At 47.9% G+C, this 14,436-nt stretch overlaps 1 protein-coding gene across 1 annotated transcript in view; it reads left to right on the forward strand.

Annotated features, from left to right (window-relative positions):
* Positions 1-14,436, forward strand: part of HIP1R (huntingtin interacting protein 1 related) — a 209,194-nt gene that overhangs the window by 117,426 nt on the left and 77,332 nt on the right. The window contains exons 11-14 of the mRNA XM_073586048.1: positions 7,694-7,837; positions 9,045-9,106; positions 9,183-9,255; positions 10,107-10,290. Of these exons, the coding sequence (XP_073442149.1) occupies positions 7,694-7,837; positions 9,045-9,106; positions 9,183-9,255; positions 10,107-10,290 (463 nt within the window). The remainder of the gene's footprint in view (positions 1-7,693; positions 7,838-9,044; positions 9,107-9,182; positions 9,256-10,106; positions 10,291-14,436) is intronic.

The following is a 14,436-nucleotide window of genomic DNA, read 5'->3' on the forward strand; positions in this document are numbered from 1 at the left end:
ATAAACCAATCATATCTGACTCCGACTCGACTCTTCAGGATGGGCCGACTCCAATCATCGGAATGTTTGAGATGTCATTTACTAGATGCAGATTTTATCCACATGATCTGGCAATGTCCTATCATCGCACAATATTGGAAGGCGGTGACGTCATTATTAACTTCCCTGGTGCAAGCTCCTGTTTCCCTTGAGCCACTGGTATGTTTGGGGTATGGGATGAGGAGACATGGGACCACTATACTGGGATCTTTTTACGGGAGATGCTATTTATGGCACGAAAGGTACTGGCACTGTGGTGGATGGGGAGCTCATGTCCTTCCCTTAGGATCTGGATTGATTTAGTGAATTCATTATCCCATATGAAAGTACACTGTATCGAGACAAAGGGTGCCCAGGTAAATTTGGGAAGATCTGGGAGAGGTGGATTTCCTCTCATCTTACTCTGTAAAATGGAGACATCGCAGGATACATAATTGATCGTGTGGAGTCAGGCTGCGAAGCAGCAGTAGTAGTAGTTTGTTCTTGTTTTTTTTTTTTTTTTTAAGTTGAGGTTTAGGAAGTTAAATAGGTTTTATTACCTCCGTAATAACATAAAGGCTTGTACAATTTAATTAACATTGTGTTTTATCTCGTATTTAAACTGGTATCCACATTTTGTTCTACATTCAATATTGTGTGAAATATATATTTCTCGTTCGCCTTATTGGGGGACACAGAGACCATGGGTGTATGCTGCTGCCACTAGGAGGCTGACACTATGCACAAAAAAAGGTTAGCTCCTCCTCCGCAGTGTACACCCCACCGACCGGCAGGAAGTTCCTCAGTTTAGCTTAGTGTCAGTAGGAGGTGGACACGGGTCTTTTATTAGACCCCTATCTACCTCGTCGTGCGTCGTTCCTTTGCAGGTTTCGGAGGGATACGGAGTGAACAGCCACATCCGTACTCCCACAAAGAGACTATGAGTACGGCGTGTACTGCCACCCCGTATCCTCATAGGTCTCCGCGGCAGGACCAGGAGCCTCGCACAGGTGCGTGCCAGCTATACGGACGGTCCTTGCCCCCCGCCTCCCACCATCTCGCCTACCAGAGCCTGACGGTTGGACGAGGCGTGGATTCCATAAAGACGACAGACAGCGTGGGATTCTCGGGTACCTTTATTGTGGCCCCCGGCCTGGGTGAGTATGCGGTCTAGCGGTCCCCCCGGCATTTTCATCCTAAGGCGGTCGCCAGGGGACCACGGTAGGGCCTGCGCGCCCGCTTCTCCCCACGGTCGACGCATCCATGAAGGCCCCTTTTCTTTCGGGCCTTGTTCTGCGCCCCCCCCCGTTTCTTCTTCATCCCGGCAGGGGTATACAGGGGTCGGGCTGTGGGAAGCAGGGACGCGGCCCGGGGTTGCGGCCCGGTGTTGCGGCGCATCTTCCGCGCCGACCCCCTGCTGACAGGCGGCCGGCGCTATTAATTTAGGCCCCGGCTTCATCTCGGGCCTACCGCTGCGTCGCGGCCACGCCCCCTGCCCCTTTCTTCTAAGCTGGCTTCTCTCCCGCCCGTCCTAGGCCTTCCCAGCCCCCTTGCCTCACACCAGCCTGCTATTGGACAGCGGGCGGTGCTAAGGGGATCTCTGCGGCGAGCTCCGCCCTTCTCCCTCTGGCAGCGTGCCCTTTCCCTGGTGGTCGCCATCTTCTCAGCCTGCCAGCCGGACCTCATTCCCTGCCGGATTTCGGTCGCTGGGCCTTTTTTTCAGCCAGATTGGCCTGGCCTCATCCTGCAGCCAGATCAGAGAGCGTCGCCCTTGGGGACACCGGACCGTGAGTAGCTCTGCACCTGCAGACTGACACCCTTCTCTGCCTTCTGTCCCCCAACCGACCGGCACTGCCTCTCTTTTCACTATGTCCAACGCTAAGTCTGATCGTACCCGCTCTGCGTCCAGCCCGACGCCGCTCAGGAGCCATCCATAGCCCCAGGGGCGAGTGAGCCCCCCATGCCGGGTTGGGCCTCCTCTCAATCACAGTCAGTGGCAGACCTCATCAAGGTGTCTCAGTCCCTAGTAGCCGTTCTGGACAAGTTGCCCTTGGGAGCTTCGGCGGGACCCAGCACGTCTCAGGACGTCCCATCTGAGCCAGCCAGCGGCAGTCGCAAGAGGCCCAGGCAGGACCTCCATGCGGAGTCCTCCCCTCGTCCTACCTCACCCCATAGTCCCCAGCAGTCTCCCTCTCGGGCCTCCTCCCCAGAGTCAGGCGAAGCGCTTTCAGAATCGGAAGGGGTCTTAGAGCTGGATTCGGACCAGGATGCGAACATGAAGGTTACGGTGCAAAACCTCATTGCCGCGATTCACCATACCTTTGACATCGCTGACGCCCCTGCGAAATCCTCAGATCAGGAGGTTTCGTCCAGACGGGCGGAAACACCATCCAGGGTGTTTCCCTTCCATTCTGAGTTTGGAAGGATTTTTACAAAGGAGAGAGAAGATCCGACCAGACGCTTTCAAAGAGGAAAGCGTCTCGGCGTGCTGTACCCGTTTGCTAAAGAGCTCACGGACAACTGGGCCACTTCTCCCTCGGTGGACCCTCCCGTGTCCAGACTTTCTAATAATACGGTCCTTCCGCTGTCAGGTGTGGCGTCGCTAAAAGATTCTAATGATAGGATCATAGAATCTCTAGCAAAATCTGCCTTCGAAGCGGCATCAGCAGCGGTATGTCCAGTCTTTGTTTCTTCTTGGGCAGCAAAGGCCATATCCACTTGGGCAGATGACCTTCGGCAGGGCATTCTGGATAAGGCACGACCAGAGCATTTGGCCGATCTCGCCAATCAGATTTCCCATGCGGGGGATTATCTGCTTTCTGCCTCCTTGGATGCCGCATCTTGCGCAGTTCAGGCGTCAAGTAACATCGTGGCAATCCGACGTACAATTTGGCTCAAGGCCTGGCAGGCGGACTTGTCCTCTAAAAAGTCTCTGACCAATCTGCCTTTTCAGGGAGTGCGTCTCTTCGGATCACAATTGGATCAGATTATTAAGGACGCTACCGGAGGTACGAGTTCTCTTCTCCCCTCCAAGCCTCGCAGACCTCCTCCAAGGCGTCAGTTTCGTCCCTGTCGGACTTTCCGCCGTTTCAATACGGCGGAAAACCCTTCCAACCAGCAAAGGCCACAGGCACGTCGGGAAAGAAAGAAGGTTTCCTTCAGGCCCACTCCGTCCTGGCGGTCGCACTCTTCCCAGGGAAGACCGTCCAGATCTAGATCTGGACGGTCTACGTACGCATGACTACCATCGGTCTCCCGTGGGTCCCTTCCAATTGGGAGGTCGACTTCTCTTCTTCAGCGACGTCTGGCTCGCCTCAGTAGAGGACGCTTGGGTCAGAGAGGTTGTATCAACAGGATACAAAATAGAGTTCATTTCTCTTCCACGGGATCGTTTCTTACAATCCCGTCCGCCGAGGGATCCGGCCTTGGTCCCGGGGTTCGGTTCGGCCATCGCCTCTCTTCTCAGTTCCGGGGTGATTGTGCCCTTCCCGAATCGGAACGCTTCACAGGGTTTTATTCAAACCTGTTTGTGGTGCCGAAAAAGGACGGGACAGTTCGACCCATCTTGGATCTCAAGTTACTCAACAAGAGAGTTCGCCTTCGCCACTTCCGGATGGAGTCAGTTCGCTCGGTAATTGCTTCCATGGAGGAGCAGGAATTCATGGGTTCCATAGACATCCAAGATGCCTATCTACATGTGCCCATATTTCCCGGACATCAGAAGTTCCTGCGGTTTGCGATTCTTCACGAACATTACCAGTTCGTCGCGCTTCCTTTCGGGCTCGCCACCGCTCCCAGAGTCTTCACGAAGATTATGGCGGCGTTGATGGCCTTGTTGAGGATCAGAGGTCTCGTTCTTTTTCCGTACCTCGACGATATCCTGATCAAGGCCCCCTCCTTTCAACAGGCCCGCCTAAGTGTGGCGATCGTTCTAGACACCCTGTCCAGTTTTGGGTGGATAGTCAACCGGGAAAAGTCCTGTCTGGTCCCTACTCAACGCCTTGTGTTTCTGGGCCTTCTGTTCGACACTCGTCGGTCAAGGGTATTTCTCCCACAAGACAAGATTCTTTCCCTGCAGCAGGGCGTGCGATCATTACAGATCACACGATTTCCATCCCTCAGGTCAGCCATGAGGGTCCTGGGGAAGATGGTGGTGGCGATAGAGGCAGTTCCCTTTGCCCAATTTCACACCAGGCCACTCCAGCAGGCCATTTTGTCCAGGTGGAACAGGTCGGCTCTGTCTCTGGATCGTCCGGTTCGCCTTTCCTGCCGCATCAGGTGGTCTCTCAACTGGTGGTTGACGTCTCCCCTCATTCTCTTGGGGCGGTCTTTTCCCGTTCACTGGCAGATTGTCACTACGGACGCCAGCCTCATCGGCTGGGGTGCAGTGTTCCGCAATCACACTGTTCAGGGTCGATGGTCGACTCAGGAATCAGCTCTGCAGATCAATGTCCTAGAGATACGGGCGATCCATCTAGCTCTCGTCCACTGGGAAAGGCGCCTCAAGGGCCTGCCTGTCAGGATTCAGACAGACAATGCCACAGCGGTGGCGTATATCAACCGCCAAGGGGGGACACGGAGTGTCTCAGCCCTGGCGGAAGTGTCCAGAATTCTTCAATGGGCAGAGACCTTTGTTCCAACGATTTCCGCGGTTCACATTCCCGGCGTGGACAACTGGGACGCCGATTTCCTCAGCCGCGAGGGTCTCGCGGCAGGGTAATGGTCCCTACATCCGGAGGTGTTTCATCTGCTCTGCCGTCGGTGGGGAACCCCGGATGTAGACCTCATGGCATCTCCCCTCAACAGGAAAGTACCACAATTCGTGTCCAGGTCTCGGGACCCTCTGGCAGTGGGCGCCGACGCTCTGGCCGTCCCTTGGTCACAGTTCGTGCTCCCCTACCTGTTCCCTCCTCTGCCTCTTCTTCCCAAGTTGTTGAAAATCAAAGCAGAGGGGATTCCAGTCATCCTCATCGCCCCGAATTGGCCCAGAAGGTCTTGATTCGCAGACATTGTCAACCTTCTCGTGGACGCCCCCTGGAAGCTTCCCGACGGGCAGATCTGCTGTCTCAAGGCCCGATTTGCCACCCCAATTCTCGGTCGCTCAATTTAACGGCGTGGCTGTTGAGACCGAGGTTTTGAGACGGGCAGGAATCTCTGATCGGGTAATTCATACCATGATCCGCGCCAGAAAGCCTTCTTCTTCGAAGATCTATTACCGTACTTGGAAAGCCTATTTCTCCTGGTGTGAGGCCAATGACATCGCGCCCTTGGTTTTTTCGCTCCCTTCTATTCTAGCGTTTCTTCAGGCAGGGCTGGATGCGGGGCTTGCTCTCAGTTCCTTGAAGGGTCAAGTTTCGGCACTGTCCATTTTATTTCAGAAAATGCTGGCCTCCCGGCCCCAGGTCAAAACCTTCCTCCAGGGTGTGGCTCACACGGTTCCTCCATACCGAGCTCCCGTGGATCCTTGGGATCTTAATTTGGTTCTTCAGGTTCTGCAGGGTCCTCCTTTTGAACCTCTCAGGGATGTTTCCCTTTCCCTCCTTTCTTGGAAAGTGGCCTTTCTGGTGGCCATTACCTCCTTCCGGCGCGTGTCGGAATTAGCGGTACTTTCTTGCCGCTCTCCTTTTTTGGTCCTTCATCAGGACAAGGTAGTTCTGCGGCCTCCGCCCTCTTTTCTTCCGAAGGTGGTATCTTCGTTTCACCTCAATGAGGACATTGTTCTGCCATCCTTCTGCCCGAGCCCAGCTCACCCTCGGGAGCGGTCTTTGGACAAGCTGGACCTAGTCAGGGCATTGAGAGTCTATCTAGCCCGGACGACTTCCTTGTGGAAGTCAGACTCTCTGTTCATCACCCAGCCTCAAAGGCCACTATTGCGCGCTGGATCAGATCGGCAATTTTGGAGGCATACCAGGTCAAGCATCGAGTGGCCCCTCCAGGGATCAGAGCGCACTCTACCCGGGCGGTGGGTGCCTCCTGGGCGGTGCGCCACAGAGCTTCCGCGCTGCAGCTTTGCAATGCTGCAACGTGGTCATCGGTTCACACCTTTGTGAAATTCTACAAGGTCCACACCTACGCTTCGGCGGACGCCAGCCTATGTAGAAGGATTCTGCAGGCTGCGGTGGCGAGTCCACTGGCCTGATGGAAGTTTGTTTCCCACCCCAGGGACTGCTTTGGGACGTCCCATGGTCTGTGTCCCCCCAATAAGGCGAACGAGAAAACAGGATTTTTTGGGTTGCTTACCGTAAAATCTGTTTCTCAGAGCCTTCATTGGGGGACACAGCACCCTCCCATGTTCTACAACTCCTGTTCTTATGTTTGTCGGTTTGTTACAGTTGAGTTGTTTGTTCTGCTTTCAATCTATTCTGTTACTTCTCCTACTGCTTTCTCACTAACTGAGGAACTTCCTGCCGGTCGGTGGGGTGTACACTGCGGAGGATGAGCTAAACTTTTTTTGTGCATAGTGTCAGCCTCCTAGTGGCAGCAGCATACACCCATGGTCTCTGTGTCCCCCAATGAAGGCTCCGAGAAACAGATTTTACGGTAAGCAACCCCAAAAATCCTGTTATATACAGTGCTTATCTGCAAGTATGTATGCGATATACTGTTTGTTTAATAAACGAATTTAAAAAAAAATTGTGTAAGGCTATGGGCCCACGTAGCGTTTTAAAACGCACAATGAAAACCGGACTCCTTTCCAGAAATTGCGCATTTTTTTCCCGTGTGATTTCACCTCGATTTTACCGCGATTCTGTTCGCGATTTTACCGCGATTTTCTCAAGCACTTTCCAAGCGATTTGAAGCATAGCTTGGAAAGTGATTGACAGGTTGGTCACACTCGTCCAACATAGTGTTTGACAAGTGTGACCAGCTTTTTACTATTGAGGCCACCTATGTGGCATCAATAGTAAAAGATAAAATGTTAAATGATATAAAAATAAAAAATCGGGGTATATTTACCTTCCGACGTCCCGCGCTGCCATCCCGGACCTCAGCGTTCCCAGCGATGCCTTGCGAGACCTGTAATGACGTTGGTCGCGCGTTACTATAGCGATCTCGCGAGATCACGTCATCACAGGACCTTGCCGCAAGGCATTACTGGGAACGCTGAGGCCCGGGAATGCAGCGCGGGACGTCGGAAGGTAAATATACCCCGATTTTTTTTTTTATTCTTTTTTTTTTTTTTACAGGGGTATGGTACCCAGGGCCTGGAGGACAGTCTCCTCTCCTCCACACCGTGGGTACCAACCGCACATGAGACGCTTAACTTCCCGCATGGTGGGCATAGCCACATGCGGGAAGTAAGCGATTCTCATGCATTCCTATGGGTGCGGAATCGCGGCAATTCTTTGCGATTCCGCACAAAAGAATGATTATGCTGCGATTTTTTTTTCCGCGATGCGATTCCGCCGTGGAAAAAAGCGCAGCCTTAGCACAGCATGTGCGGAATGCCATAGGAATGCATGGGGTGCGTCATGTACAAGATTTTTTAAACGTTTTCGCGCCGAAAATCGCGGCAAAACCGCTTAAAAATCGCATCGTGGGCACACAGCCTAAAAGTTTCAGTGTTAGGAATATACATTTCCTTATGTGTAACAACGCCTATAAAAAGCCTTTCCTATTCATGTACAAAGCTATTTTTGTTCTGTTTGTTAATAAAATTATTTCTGTCTAACAGAATCCACCTAACTTTTTAAGAGCTTCAGCCTTGGAGGAGCATGTGAAACCTGTGGTGGTCATGGCAAATGAGACTCCAGAAGAAGAGGAGCAACAAACAGAGTCTCTAATTGAAATCAACAATGCTCAGCCCGTGGAGCAGCAGGTGAATACAGCACAGAGCAGCTATCTGCCATCTATATACTGGATGCCCCAAATAAGTTTTGAGAAGGTATATTGTATCATACATTTGGCATCCTTTTAATGGATCCTTTCAATTTTTAATTCTGATCTTTAACACAAAAATATTAAAATTTTAACATTGGGACACTATATACTTTGCCATACATTGTTGTTGTTTTTTTGTAAGGCAACAAGAAACATTTTTTTGCAATTATACATAACTGTGGTGTCCATGGTTCCTAAGAATTTTAAAGACGCCCTCCCCTCATTTTGATTATATTCTGTAAACCTGTCTAAATGTGCATGTTATGTAAGTGAAATAAAATATTTATCGATTACCGATCACAATCTTTCCTGGCTCGCAACATGGGTCCAGACGTCGTCTTACTCAAATGACTGAAATTCCAACTGGCCGGATTAAACTTGGGTATGTGTGAGCCGTCAGTCACTTTTATAATGTAAGTCTATGGAGGATCAGAAAAAGGCTCCATAGATTTACATTGTAAAAGCGACTTCCAGTTCACACACAAACCCCATTGTGATTCGGCAATTTCCTTCACGTGAAGGAGAAGAGGACTGTATCGGCACTATATATATATATATATATATATATATATATATATATATATATATATATATATATATATATATATATATATATATATATATATATATATATATATATAATTTTTTTTTTTTTATTGCACTTATACTAGATTACATACACATTTAGACTGGTTTTTCTTTCTTTAAATCAATTTTGTGACTTGCTTGTTTAAAAAAGGATATCCACTAAAGGCCCCTTTACATTTAGCGATGGACCAGCGATCCCGACAACGATACGACAGTCAGGATCGCTGGTGCATCGCTAAATGGTCGCTAGTGAGCTGCCACACAGGCAGATCTCACAGCGATGCAGCAGCGATACAGCGGTCGTTACTTACCTTTCAGACGCGGCGATCCTGACGTCCTCCCGTCCGCGTCCACGCGTCGCTCGTCGGCCCCAGCAGGAAGCGCCCGACGAGAAATGGAGCTGTGCGATCAGCGATGGACAGCGGGGGAGCCGGTCGGAGGTAAGTATCACACATAGCGATATCGCTGCTGCGTCACCAAATCGGTGATGCTTTAGCGATATTTTTAGCGATATCGCTATGTGTAAAACCCCCTTAAGATTCCACCTTTCCTTTTAGGTCGTAGAGGATATCTTCCAACAAACTTTTGGTCCTCCAAATGGTCAAATGATTGATGACAGGTAGGAAATAACCTAATTGTTAATCAAACGATGCCTCAAAAGAATTCTGATTTCACTGATATCACTCTGTTTTAAGGGATCTTCAAATTGAAAATCTGAAAAAAGAAATTGAAATACTGCGTTCTGAATTAGAGAAAATAAAGCTAGAGGTTTGTATCAAGAGATCAGTGGCTCTAAATTAAATATTAGAGAAAGTAGTAAATATAGTAACATGCTAAAAGAATTTCTGGTTACTGATAAACTCCATAAACTGAGATCCAAACATGTTACATCATGTGGAATTAGGAAGGCCAAGAGCTTTTGTTTTCCACTTGTTTGAAATTGTTTGCCTTAGAGGCACTTGGTGGGATTTCACCCACCCAAACTAATTACATGTGCATGTATCTCTTTCAAAGACAAGTCCAGCAATACCTTTACCTGGACAGCCTGTTATTTCATTATTGAGAAACCAGTTTGAATTTAAATACAAATGAAGCTGTAGATCTGAAGCCTCTGTCACTCCAGCTCTATTCCCTGCCCTACATTGCCTTCTCCGGCTTGACTAATGGCTTCTTTGTCTGAAGCCACACACAGTAGAGACTAAGACTACATAGTAGAAGAAGCCACTGCTGGGCGGGGGATAGAGGTGGAATGACACAGGCTGAAAGCCTCATTGTATCTGAAAGGTCTACATGTGCATCTAATTAAATTTAGGGGCGCAATCCTGCTGACAGATTCCCTTTAAAGGGAACCTGTCAGGTCCCCCATGCCCTCCAACCCAGCAGCATTCACCTATGTATGAGCAAATTCCCTGCCTAATCAGCCCTGTATAATGTAATCAGTGAAAACAAGGTTTAAAAAAAAAAGCATTTATAAAGTCCCCACTTCCTATGCTAAAGTGGACATTGACTAGTCGATGGGGCATTAGTTGCCCCAGACTAGTCAGGCCTCTTTCCATGTTATCATGACCCTTTGGGCGTGTAATAACTGTAATAAAATGTTCTGAATGTTCTTACTATAGGCCCAGAAATACATCATGCAGCTGAAGGGCCAGATTAACACTTTAGAAGCCGAGGTGGAGGAACAACGTAAACAGAAACAGAAAGCCCTGGTGGATAATGAGCAACTGCGGGATGAGCTGGAGAGTCTGCGTAAACAAAAGTCGGACAGTGAAAAGAAGGAAGGAATCTATGTAGAAGTAGAAAGTATGTCGTAAGAAGCTTCTTACAATTTACATTTCAATATAAATTATTGTATTTTGTTTGTTTAGTGGAAACTACTGGAAGCCAGTCCCTGAAAAACAACCACTGTGCACAAATTTAAAAAAAAAACTAATTATACAGATGAGATTTAAGGCCCCGTTACACACAGCGATTTCGCTGGCGAGATCGCTGATTTTGTGACACATCAGCGATCTCTCCAGCGATATCGCTGTGTGTGACATCCAGCAGCGACCAAACACCCCCCCCCCCCCGTGGCCCTTAGAAACCCAATGTTTACGTTGGATACCAGCTTGCTCGCTGGTCCTGATCGCTGTAGGGCTGTCTAGCGACGTCCCAGCGATCCCATCATGTCAGATCGTTGGTGGGATCGCTGGGACATCGTTATGTGTAACGGGGCCTTTACTCACGTCTGCTAGAAAGCTGATCCTGGCAACAAGATCAAACCTAGTTATTCCAAGGCTTATAAACTGTTGTTAAATGGCCATCAACATGAAGAGATGTGCCCAGAATTATATTACTGTAGTTATTTTACTTATTTCCTTTTTTGAAAGCAATCCTTAATTTTACAAAAAAACAAACCATTATAGTAAAAAAACTTTGCAGTAAAATTGTTTTTCTAAAGGACTTTTTGCCATGTTGGTACTTCAGTAAAGCTCCGTCCATGACCAGCTTTGTAGGAGAGCATGATTAGGACTATGCTGAAATAATGTAGTATATAGTGTCAGCAATAAAACTATTACAAACTGAGCATTAAAAAATAGTTTTTAAAATAATTAACTCTTGGATGCAATTATGATAAAATAAAAGTCTATCTCAGGAGATCCTCTAAAGCATTTTATAACCCCATTTTAGCAAATCTGACAATCTTTCCTTCTGTGGCCACCAAAACTACAAGGAGCCTCCTCAAACCCTATTGAAAACAGGGATCTAGGCAGATGTCTAAGGTGATAGAGTGAAGCAAAGACCTTGCCTGGCTGGATAGCATGTGACCTGACTCCCAAAACCTGCTGTTCTCACTGTACCTCCAGTACGGTGTTCCAGAATTCTGCCCCCCCACCTTTACCTGGGAGAGCATCCTCCCTGTCACCAGAGCTAATGCGGCTGAAGCATGTTGTCTTAAGTCCCTCCTCTGCAGTCACCGATTGGGCGGCACTGAGAGTGGCTCTATTGCGGTCATTAGTTGGCTGAATACTCTTTTGACACTGGATGAGAGTTGCACTTGTGGTTGCTCATACCAGCTCAGCCTGTCACAAACTTGCTTGTGCGGTTTCTCCATTACTTTGGCTGTATATCCCCCTCATAACTACACTCAGCCTGAGTATGTAGTTGTCTGCTGCCACCTAATGGCACTAGTTCTGCAACTACATCTCAGACTTTTACTATCTAACAATAGCTTGGCTCTAATTTTTCATGGTCTACCAACACTTGTGAAAGAACCCTGAAGACAGTTGCTTGAACTTTCTCCATTCTTGTCATTCAAATCTCCTACTCTCATCACAGCTCTCATGTCCACTGTATCCCCAACTGTCTGCTTTCATCTATTTATATATTTCCATAGACTATGGAGAAAAAGCTTAGTGGCAGACTTCATACAATACAAGATATGTCATCTTCTGAAACCCACAGGCTCCAACGTTGGCTGCCACGCTATCTCTAGCTTCCAACTCCCTGCAGCTTCTAAGTGGGTCCTGTGACCCTAGTTTTCTGAATCTTGAGTTATAGCCCTTTCAAGGAATTTGTCCCCAACATTCCTGTGGCCTGTCTTCAGATGGTCTGCACTCACCCCTCCCTAGGTTCCATAGGCAGGACGTCAAGTCACAAGATGTCATCAAAATGACCTCCTTCATCCAAAAGAGGCCATTATGAATGCAGAGTATGAAAAGGGACACTTGGTCTTCCAAGGCTATCGTTTCCTGACCTCGCTCCAATCACGCTACAGAAAAAGGCTTTGAAACTTCACCTGGAGTTACCCCTTTAAATTGCGTTCCGCACCATGATTGAAAACTTTACACCTTCAAAATCATGCAAGACCTGACATTCTACTTACTATACTAGACCCTCTTGGAGGATACAGATCCAGATTCTGAGACTCCTGTGCCACCAACAATAGTGGATAAGGGAAGCCTGGAAAAAGGCAACATTTTCTCACGTGTCTAGAGCATCCTCCACCATCACAGCTAGGCTGAGGTGTAAGTTCCTAGCATTATTTCATATCTGAGCAATAGCCCTGTTATTGTACTGAAGTGGTAGCTGCTCCATGTTTGTTCTCTGCCTTATATGGACTTGAACTGTCATAAAACTAAAAGGCCATTCCTTTACATGGACTGGATTTGCCAGCTACCAGACTTTAATCCCCAGTTCGCATTCCTACACCCCATGTCTGATTTTACAGGATGTAATGACCATTTAAGCAAATGTTATTTCATATTAACCTTCTTGTTCACTGCAGAGCTTTTTATTACCGCTCATTAAGATCATTTTGTTTAGTATTTTTCATGATTAGCCATTACTATTGATTACTGGGGCTTATGTTCATTCCCTTTATGTGCACCCTTTACCATGTTACTTTTACTCACAGTCTTAATTACCCCTCAGAATTAATAGTATTTCTGTTCTGATGTCTTCCTCTATTGATACCCTTTTCTACCCCCCTGTGCCTTGGGGGACAGATCCCCCTTATGGTTTTCAAAGAGCTTGAGGGACTCCCTGTGCTCTTCACGCTTGTTAAGCCCAAACCTTCCCCATGTAACATTTAATTTTGGTCTCCTCCCATAAAATTCAGGGCTTTAATCTGCCACGTAAATGAAATAGTAGTATCTTTCAATCTGTACAAGTCAATACATGCTGCCATTATCTATTTGCATGAGATTAAATTCTCTACTACTTTGTGTCCCAGATTAAGTCCACATTTCCCATTATTCTACCAAGTAAAATCATCTGAGAAGCGCAGGCGGGTACTCAAAGCCTTTAGGAAGAATCTGCCATTCATTTGTACATTAGAAATAGCAGATCCAACATGTCATTACCTTCTTCAGGAGATTCTGTTTATGCTGAAGTTTAATTTTTCCCTATAATCTTCTCAAGATCGTTAGCTCACACCAAAATTGATTGCTTTTAGTGGCTAGGGACTCTAACTTGATTTTAGACCCTGCTTTGGATAGATCTACTTTGTCATGTGTAGCCTTCCTAATACTCCCTTTGATAATCCCTTTGACCTTGCAGAATGTTGGATAGAACTACACCCTACCACAAAAGACTTCACTTAAGGGCATGTCACACTAAGAGATATCGCTAGCAATATCGCTATAACTAGTGACGTTATAGCGATATTGCTAGCGATATCTCTGTGTCTGATACTTACCTACGACCTGCTCCCCCGCTGGTTATCGCTGATCGCGCGAGAACGTCCAGGACTGTTTCTCGTCGTCAGCTTCCTGTGGCGCTTCCTGCTGTGAGGACGCGGGCGGGAGGACGCAGGATCGCCTGGTGTGACAGGTAAGTAGCGACCCCCGTCCCCAGCGATGTCGCTAGTGAGATCTGCCTATGTGGCAGCTCACTAGCGACCACTTAGCGATGTACCAGCGATCCTGACCGCGTCATATCGCTGGTCGGGATCGCTGGTACATCGCTAAGTGTGACAGTACCTTTACACGTCAATCCCCATTCCTCTTTTTGTCAGATCAGGTATTCGCTTCTTTTCGTCTCTTCAAAAAAATCAAATTGACATTCTAAGCAGCCCCTGGATCAGGGCGTAATGTTGCAGTCTCATGTTCTGTGGTAGTTCCTTAATCTTTTGCATGACCCCTTAATGATTCCTTCCTTACAACAAAAGGTGGTGTTTGGTAAAGTGTGCTATTGAAAGGCGCCTTTCACATTGCGTTTATGCTTTTGTACAGTGGTCCAGTTGACGCTTGCTTCTCAACCTCCTGCAAAACGGGATATGGTGAGTATTTGCTGACTGGGCTGTATATGCCTACTGGAGGCAGACACTCAGACGTAGTCTACTACTTTGGAGAGTATTCCTCCAGTAGGCGTATACAGCTGAAAAGGATGCACGACAGCGCACACACTATAATGGTGCCATCAGAGTCAATAGCCTTATCGGCGCATAAGCCCAAATCCCATTTT

The sequence above is a fragment of the Dendrobates tinctorius genome, unplaced genomic scaffold, assembly GCF_039654945.1.
Source record: "Dendrobates tinctorius isolate UK_male_01 unplaced genomic scaffold, ASM3965494v1 ptg000090l, whole genome shotgun sequence".
Lineage (NCBI taxonomy): Eukaryota > Metazoa > Chordata > Amphibia > Anura > Dendrobatidae > Dendrobates > Dendrobates tinctorius.